The 9,111-nt window shown below is 44.0% G+C and overlaps 1 protein-coding gene across 1 annotated transcript; it reads left to right on the plus strand.

The window, feature by feature from the left end:
• The first annotated feature begins 19 nt into the window (after positions 1-19).
• NMD3 (NMD3 ribosome export adaptor) lies at positions 20-7,695 on the plus strand. The gene is made up of 15 exons (XM_086843178.1): positions 20-376; positions 476-610; positions 1,128-1,224; positions 1,692-1,772; positions 1,988-2,116; positions 2,555-2,645; positions 2,799-2,877; positions 3,165-3,261; positions 3,467-3,584; positions 4,100-4,245; positions 4,746-4,858; positions 5,509-5,581; positions 6,051-6,157; positions 6,427-6,497; positions 6,941-7,695. Exons 1-15 carry the CDS (start codon positions 333-335, stop codon positions 7,072-7,074), a joined length of 1,515 nt encoding a protein of 504 aa, XP_086699304.1. The 5' UTR covers positions 20-332; the 3' UTR covers positions 7,075-7,695.
• The last annotated feature ends 1,416 nt before the right edge of the window (positions 7,696-9,111 follow it).

Consider the following 9,111-nt stretch of genomic DNA (forward strand, 5'->3'; position numbering starts at 1 on the left):
TCCATAGCTCCCTCACGGTTCCCGCTCGCTTCTCCATGGCGGCTCCATCACGACCCACTCACGGATCACCCATGGCTCTCCCACAGCTCCCGCCTGCCTCTTCACGGCCCCCTAACAGCCCTTTCCACGTTCCCTCACGGCTCCCTCACCGCTTCCCCCCGTCTCTCCACGACCCCTCTCGGCTCTTTCCGGTCTCCCTCACGGCTCCCCTACACCTCCCCTCTGTCCCTCCGCGTCCCCTCGCTCCACCCTCTGGCGGGCCGGGCTGAGCTCGACCCCGCCATCTCCTCCCCTTCCTCCTGCGGCCGGAAAGCGCCGCGCGTTCCGCGGCCATGGAGTACCTGCCGGCCCCGGCGGCCCCGGCGCAGGGACACATGTGAGCGGGGCCGGGGGACCGGGCTTCCCGGGGCGGGGGTGGCTGTGCTTGGCATTGTGCCTGTGGCTGACTGTGCTTCTCTCTGTCCCTGTGTCCCAGCCTGTGCTGCCAGTGCGGCGTCCCCATCCCGCCCAACCCGGCCAACATGTGCGTGGGCTGCCTGCGGGCCCAGGTGGACATCACCGAGGGCATCCCCAAGCAGGGCACGGTGCACTTCTGCAAGCAGTGCGAGAGGTGAGGAGCCGCCAGATCGCGGGGATGGCAGCAAAATGCCCTTGGAGTGCATCAGTCTCAGGGTTTAGGGAGGCAAAAGCGCACGAGTTTGGTGAGGAGGAGCGGGGAGCTCAGCCCGGAGAAAAGGAGGCTCAGGTGGAACTTCTGGGTCTGCACAACTCCCTGAGAGGAGGGGACAGCCGGGGAAGGGTTCGCTTGGATACTGGCAAAAATTCTTCATGGAAAGGATTGTCCAGCCTGGCACAGCTGCCCAGGCCACTGGTGAAATCCCCATCCCCGGAGGGATTTAAAAGTCCTATGGATGTGGCACTTGGGGATGTGGTTTAGTGGTGGCCTTGGCAGTGCTGGGGGAATGAACTTGGTCACCTTAGACATTTTCCCATGATATTCTATGATTCTAAAAGTGGCTGCATTGGTGCTACTAAACTGAAAGCTTTGGAAATAGCTGCTCATCCTTGGAGTGATTTATGGTGCTCAAGCAACTTTAACATGCTATAAAATGCTCCCTGCATCCCAGGTATCTCCAGCCTCCAGGAACCTGGATCCAGTGTGCCTTGGAATCGAGAGAGCTCCTGGCTTTGTGTCTGAAGAAACTCAAAGCTTCCCTGAGCAAGGTGAGAAGCTGATCCTGCTGGGATTTCACAGCCTGGTCACAGTTGCTACTGTAGAGATGGGAGCTGAGCAGAATGAACTGAGGGAAGCTGATGTGTTTTTTATGTACCTCAATTTCGGAGTTTTCTGCGCATTTCAGAAATGATTTATGCAGTATTTGTTCTCACTGGTTTATGATGGTATGAAAAAGGGTTGCAGAGGTCTGTATGTAGATTAACTCAAATGCACACATTTAAGTTGAATAAAGCATCCCTTAGGTTCAGAATATTGTTATAGGGAAAGACCTGAGGCTGAGCACCTTTATTTTACATCAATCAACCTCCATGTTCTAGCCAAGCACTATTAATTTGATTTGGGATATTAATACATTAATTTTTTAATTAAGATGATTTACTTCTTCACTATGGACTGTTTGTGGCTTTGGAGTTAGACTTGGTTTTACTGAGCTCTTGTCTTTCCCCATGGGCAGGTCCGGCTGATTGATGCAGGATTCATTTGGACAGAACCACATTCCAAGAGGCTCAAGCTCAAACTGACTGTTCAGAAAGAGGTAACTGGAGCACAACCTTCTCCCTGTGGCTTCTAAAAAGCTTTTGTGGCAAACAACAGGATTTTTTAATTATTATTTTTCATCCTGCCTAGATTTTGTCACTAAAGTGCCATTCATCAGAATGAAGAAAGTTACTGTCTCAGTAAAGATGGGAAAACATTGCTGTTGTTTGTGACCCAAACAGAGCTTAAACCTTGGGCACTTTTGTTCTGCAGGTAATAAATGGGGCAGTTCTGCAGCAGGTGTTTGTGGTGGAGTACATTGTTCAGTCTCAGATGTGTGAAGACTGCCACAGGATTGAAGCCAAGGATTTCTGGAAAGCTGTGGTGCAAGTCAGGCAAAAGGTAGAGGCAAACTGAATTTTTATTTGATTGGGGCAGAACAATCAAGCAAAGAATTGGGTGATTTTCTGGATTTCTCAGACAAAAATATACTCACCCTTAGCCACAGGGATTTGTTTTGTGTTCAAGGTTGTTGAATTTTTTCATACTCAGTTTAGAAAAACTTTCTGCTATCCAGTATTAACATTCTGTAAAATTATGCAGGCAGGAGGATCTTGTGTGAATAACTAAATAACCTCCTGTACTTTAAGGTAGTTTGGAGACACTGGGACAAACATTTTAATCTTCTTTAAAGGAAATAGATCTCTAACAACCAGTTATGCAAAAATGATAAATGGAAACTTTAAATAATTTTATATAAGTAGAGCACTCTCAGAGATCCTGCTTTATACCTGATGCTTCTTAAATAACCTTGATGCTTTTGTGTTTGTTTGGTTTTAGACTGTGCACAAGAAGACTTTTTTCTATTTGGAGCAGCTGATTTTGAAGCACAGGCTCCATCAAAACACACTAAGGATCAAAGAAATCCACGGTGAGTGGGTCTGGAGGCAGAATAACCTGGATTTATGATGGATGTTTTCATGTGTGTGTGCTGGGAGCTGTGTAGAGAAAAGAATTATGAAAAAAGAAATGAATTATGTTTGATAAAATAGAATAGAAATGGATGTGCTTCCTTTCTTTTCAGATGGCCTGGATTTTTATTACTCTTCCAAGCAACACGCCCAGAAGATGGTGGACTTCCTTCAGTGCACAGTTCCATCCAGGTGCAGCACTCCTGTTCATTGCCTTGAGTACTCAGAACTTTGGGGAACTGCCTTAAATCCTTCATTTTAAAATAATTTTGTTAAAATAATTTTCTAATTGCAAGGGTAAGGAATCTGTATTTTAATCAAAACAGACAAAAGTCCCATGCTTTCCACTTAGCCATGGTAAAATTTACCTCTGTTTCCTTCATATTTTTATTTGTGACACAGACACTTTGTTCCAAGGATCTCCTGTTCCAGGTGGTGTCCCTCTTGTTTCCTGAAAACTCTGCTTTCATGTTTTACAGATCCAAATCATCCCAACGTTTGATCTCCCACGACATTCACAGCAATGTCTACAACTACAAAAGTACTTTCTCTGTGGAAATCGTTCCCATTTGCAAGGTGGCTTCCCTCTGCTTCATCTTTAGGATGTTGTGGGAAGTGGGAAGAGTTGGGATTTGGACGTTGTGGGGAGGGATCCACATGGGAAATGCAGAAGTTACTGGGGCTAGAAAAAGAAAAAATACCAAAATTTAAATTATTATTTCAGAAGATCAGGTTAAAAATTGAGGAAATGGGAATGTGAATTGTTTGTGTTGGTTTGCAGGACAACGTTGTGTGTCTGTCACCCAAGCTGGCCCAGAGTCTGGGGAACATGAGCCAGATCTGTGTGTGCATCAGAGTGACCAGCACCATCCACCTCATTGACCCCAGGACTCTACAGAGTAAGTTTGGGCTTTTCCTCAGCACCTGACTGTTCTGCTGGCACTGTTAGTGTTGGTTTGTTTCCACAAAATCTTGGATTTTTGGACCTTCATGTTGTTAAATTTATCTGTACAGGAGAAATTCCTTAGGGAACTGCGAGTTCTCCGAGCTCGGTTTCCACAGCCTGCAGAACCTGCAGGCTCAGCTTGAGTTCCTGGAGCTTTCACCTGTGTCAGGTTCATTTCTCTACAATTAGAGGGCATCTGGATTCAATTTTTAGCCACTTCAGTACCAGCACAATCCTGTCCTTTGCTTGGTGTGTGCTGGTGAGCTTGGGCAGCAGAACCCCTCTAAAAGGATGGATCCAGGGAATAATTCCTTTGAGTGGAGTCTGTCCCAGATCAGCTGCTCCTGCAGCAATATGGGTCACATCCTCAATAAGTGTGTTACAGTGATAAAACGTGGCTGGCAGTTGCCTTCATTTTGGTTAATGGTTCTTCTTACATGAGAGATTCTCTCCTTGATCATTTTCCAGTTGCTGAAATCGATGGAAACACCTACTGGCGTCACCCCTTCAACAGCCTGTTCCACCCCAAGCAGCTGGAGGAGTTCATCATCATGGATATCAACAGGGTGCATGAGAAGAAAAAGGGTGCTGGGGCAGGGGCTCGATCAAACAAGGTGAGAATTTCTGTTCAGTTCATGTTTTGGGCCGTCTGCTCAGCTGAGTTCACGACCTGGATCTGCCTGGCACAGTCAGCCTGGGCTGTTCTTGATCTTTCCACTGACAAAAGCTTTCCTTGGGACCATTTGGTGTGAAAATGGCACAGGCACAATGTGAATTCCACTTCCAGGAATTCTTCTTGAAGACTCTGAACTCTGCTTGTTACTGGGTATTGAAATACTAACTTTGCAGCTCTAATGACTGAATTGGTTCTTTTTAATCACAATTAATGGATCTCCTCAGTTAAAAGCTAAAATAGGTGTCTATTTATAGAACCAGCCCCTGGGAATTCCTGGGAGTTGCCGTGTCCATTCCCTTTTATTTAATGAGAAATGAGGAGTAGCAAGGGATACCTTGGATACTTGATGCAGAAACACAAGTTTAATGACAAGTGGAGTTTAAATCAGTGCAGATGCTGGGTTTGGTTTAAGGAATGTTTTCTTTTCCATTCCCAAAGCACACTCTGGCTGAAGCCTGGGTCAGGAAAACCTCGGAGCTGGACACGGATCACCAATATTTCTGCTGTACTCACCTGGGGCACATCCTGAATCCTGGGGACCTGGTCTTGGGGTCTGTTCTTCTTTTCTGAACCTTTTATTAAATGATTATTTAGTGACTGAATTCATGTGTTATCAAGAAAGTGTTGAACTGTTCTGATTTCAAAATGAAAGCAGCAAAAGGGGTGGAACCATCCTGGTCCAAATCCAGGGAAATCTCTTTTCTAGAAGGAGTTTTCTTGTAAAAATTGTTAGAAATAAGAGCTGAGGCTTCAGAGTGCAGCTCAGAGTTCAGATTGCCTTCAGAGTGCAGCTTGGCATCACAGTTTAGCCACAAGTAGATGGGAAGGATTTTTAAAATACCAGTTATTTGTTTGCTAATGAATATCATATAGAGTGAAAACAAATATGAAATGTTTGTAAAGCCAGGCAAATTAAGTGATGCTTAAAAAGGCTTAAACATGAACGTTGTTAGCCCAGCAGAACCTCAGTGCACATTGCAGTTTGGATTCCAGAAGTGCCAACAGAACAGGATTTGGGAACAGCAGCTGCTCAGACTCATGAAAGCTGCACATTAATCTGGATTTTTATTTGTTTGCCTTCATCTGGGAATATTTCCCTTCCTGAGGAGCTGCACCTGGCACTGTGCTGCCCTTGAACACAAACATTTTCAGGTCAGGGGGATTTGTATAAAGCAGAATAAAACCCCTCTTTCTGTTTTAGCTTCGACTTGGCCAACTGCAACTTAAATGATGAATTTGCCAACAAGATGAACCCGCAACATATTCCTGATGTGGTAAGAAAATGCCTTTCTCTGCCCAAAGTTCTCTCCATTCCCCAAGGCTGGGAGGGAGTGGGATTTTATAATGAACAGTGTCTGAAGGAAGAGAGGAGTTTAACAGTGAAATCTGAGCATCATCTGATTTTGAAGGATTATTTCCTCAAATATTTGAGTGATGCTTAAATTATGCATTTATTGTTGGTTTTTTTTTTTCCCAATTCCCATGGTTAGATAATTCATTCATTGTTGTTTTTGTTCCAATTACCAATCCCTGGCTGCTGAAAACTTTCATAACTCCAGCTCTGTGCCTGTCTCTTCAGGACCATTTTCCAAGTGTTTAGAAACATTTGAACCGACAGATTCCCTGTAAATTCAATATAACACTGCTGAGTGCCGGTCCAGCTGGTTTTAGACACCCAAATGTGGATTTGGGTGCTGATTTGGGATTTTGGGAGGTGGAAAAAGGGGCTGCTTTTCCCTGCAGGTGCTGATCAAGAAGAGCTATGACCGCTCCAAGCGGCAGCGCCGCAGGAACTGGAAGCTGAAGGAGCTGGAAAGGGACAGGGAAGCCACGGACACAGATGATGAAAGGTTCAGTATCTGCTCTCCTTGTTCAGTGACAAAGCTGCTCCAGCAGCAGCAGCAGCTTCTAAATAACCTCCAGCTGAGTGGGAAAGAGGAGAAAATTAGAGATAAATGAGTTGGGAATTGATAGGTGAGGATAAAACAGCAAGAATGAGTTGGAAATGTAGGAATACTCTCAGGTCTGATGGGGTTTGGGTTCTGTGATTTTACTTTGTTGTATGAATTTCCATAAATCCAAAGGAACAGTGAGTAAATACATCCCACATCTTTCACAGACAATACCAGGACTTCCTGGAAGATCTGGAGGAGGATGAGAACATACGGAAGAATGTCAACATTTACAGAAGTAAGGCCTTTTTAATTCCTCCATTGGGTGTAATTAAATCATGTTTAAATTGTGTTTGAGGCAAAATAATTTTACTGAAATTCTCTATTTTTCATGCTTCAAACCATTCATGCCTGGAAAAATGCTGCAGAGTATTTCACAGATGTGTTTCACCTGAGGGGTTTTGTTTCCTTGCCTTTAAAATGAAAAGGAACGTTCCTCCTGCACACAAAATTTCTGCTGGGGGAGGGATTTGATACAGAATTCATTTTCTTTTTCCATGAGAGGACTGTTGAGTTTTCAGGAGCATTTTTTGGTTTATTGGTTTTGTGGTTTGTTGATTGTTTTGACATTGTAGGTTTGATTTTTTCCCCTATTTTCCCTTGGGGTTGCTGTGGTGTTTTGGGGTTTGTTTTCTTTGCTTGACTGTTTTTTTTTGGGGGGGGGTTTCTTTGTGTTTTTAGATGCAGATATTCCAGTGGAGAGTGACACAGATGATGATGGAGCTCCACGGATCAGCCTGGCTGAAATGCTGGAGGATCTCCACATTTCCCAGGACGCCACGGGAGGGGAGGGAGCAGAAATGCTGACAGAGTAAGGACAGAGCCTTACATGCAATAAATATTCCCCTGGGGAGGAAAAACTCCCCAGACCACAATTAACCATCACAAGAAAAGTGACAAAACTCCCACTGCACCCCAAAATAATGGCCTGGAATTCATATTTTATGGATGATATTCCAGAGGAATCAGCAATTTGAGTTCAATTTCTGGTGGAAGCACTGCAATATCAATTCCACAAATTCTTCCCATCCCTGAGGGATCTTTCCATGCAATTTCTGCAGTGGAGAAAATAAGGAAGGATGTCCAGAGGGAAAGATTTTATTCCAGTTTCCTGGATTTTAGGTGGAGTCCCTACTTACTGTTACAGCTTTAATTTCTCACATGGGGAAGGTTTTCCCCATTTTTTGGCGCAATGGTTTGAAGCCTTTTATGATACTGGTAGATTTTTTCATATATCCATGTTTTGGGGAAGCTCAAGACTGTAATTTCTGTTCCTTCACACAAAGAAAACCTCCTGGAAAGCCCTTGATGAGAAAGATTGGAAAATCCCGTGGAGTGTGATGAATATTGAACTGTATCTCATGTCTGGATGAGTGGATTAAAAGCAACATGCACAGTAATTAATTAATAAATCAGCTATAAAGGATTTAAAAACCTCTCAGGCTATTTTGATTCATCATTTTTTAGTTCATTTTAAAATCCACTTGCACTCTGCAAGCCCAAGGAGCCCAGAATAATAAACTCCCTGTTGGTGGCATGTGATGGGGAAATAATAAAAACTGGGTTTAAACTGTGCTGTTTTCATCAATCCTTTTCCTCCTCCCTTTTTTCCTTCCTGGAGTCTCCCAGGAATGTTGGAGATTTGCTGTGTTGTCCCATCCTGTTTATCCCTGGAGTTCTCCCTCTTCCTTTCCCCTCTTTCCTTGCTCTGTTGCCATGGATCTTCCAGCAGGAATTCTGTCTGGGAAGATCTTGTGCTGCTGAAGCCAGGAATCCAGGAATTCCTTGGCTTTTTGGGGTTTCCTTGGCTGGAGCAGCTCCCCAGAACCAAAGCTGGGTCTCTTTGTAGGTTCTCAAGTTTCCAGTGCCCCTTTGGGAGCTCAGGGAGGTTTAAAGAGTGTCCAATAAATTGAATATTTGCCAGTGCTTTCACTGCTGCTGGAGTTAACAAAGGCAACATTAATTCTCATGAATAAAAGCTGCCACTTGCCCTGCACCTCTTCCTGAAAATCTCTGGGTTCAGCCACAAAAAACTCCTTTTGTACAACAGAAATCATCCAGGATTTTAAGTCAGAGCTGCTCAACAATGCAATTCCACCTAGATGTTGATGAATTTTGAGTTGGAATTCATGGGAGAAGCCATGCAAAACTTTGGAATCAAGTTTTGCTCAGAGAAAACAGTGAAAAAAGGAAGTGAAAAAAGAACAGTGAAAAAGTGAAAAAAAAACAATGAAAAAATAAATGTTGTATAAGTCAGACCTTAAAGCACAAAAGCTGGATAACTGAGGGTAAAAATGAACACAAAAATGGGATTTGGGTGTGAAAACACTCATTTTTGAATTTCTTTTCCTAGATAAAAGTCTTTTCTGTTGATGATTAAAAGCTTAAGGTGATGATTTCACCTTTCACTGCTTTAAAAATCTGTTAGTGGATTGGCTGATGGAGCTCCATGGTCCCAAATCTGGATCAGATGGAAATTGCTGAGGTGAAATATTTATGGGAAAACACTTGGAACCTCAGGCTGGGTGCCTGAGCTTGGCTGCACTCCAGAGACAGCTCCAAAAAGCAATTTTGGGAGCTTCCCCAAGCTGAGGAATTGAGACACTCATCTGGTGAGGACTTACAGTAAAACCAGTGTTATTTCAGTCTCTTGGAAGTAGCTTAAAACAGGGAATTCCAGAGGAATGTCGTGTCAGGAAGTTTTCTGTAAAAAGTTAGACCAGGGTACAGATTCCTTCTGTTGGATTTTTGGGATTTGGAAGAATTCCACTGGATGCCAGTGGGAAAAGTCTGGCTCCATTTCCACCCTGGGACTGGCAGAGGTGGATCCAATTCCATCTCTTCCCCATTCT

The sequence above is a fragment of the Cyanistes caeruleus genome, chromosome 10 (genome assembly GCF_971803275.1).
Source record: "Cyanistes caeruleus chromosome 10, bCyaCae1.hap1.1, whole genome shotgun sequence".
Lineage (NCBI taxonomy): Eukaryota > Metazoa > Chordata > Aves > Passeriformes > Paridae > Cyanistes > Cyanistes caeruleus.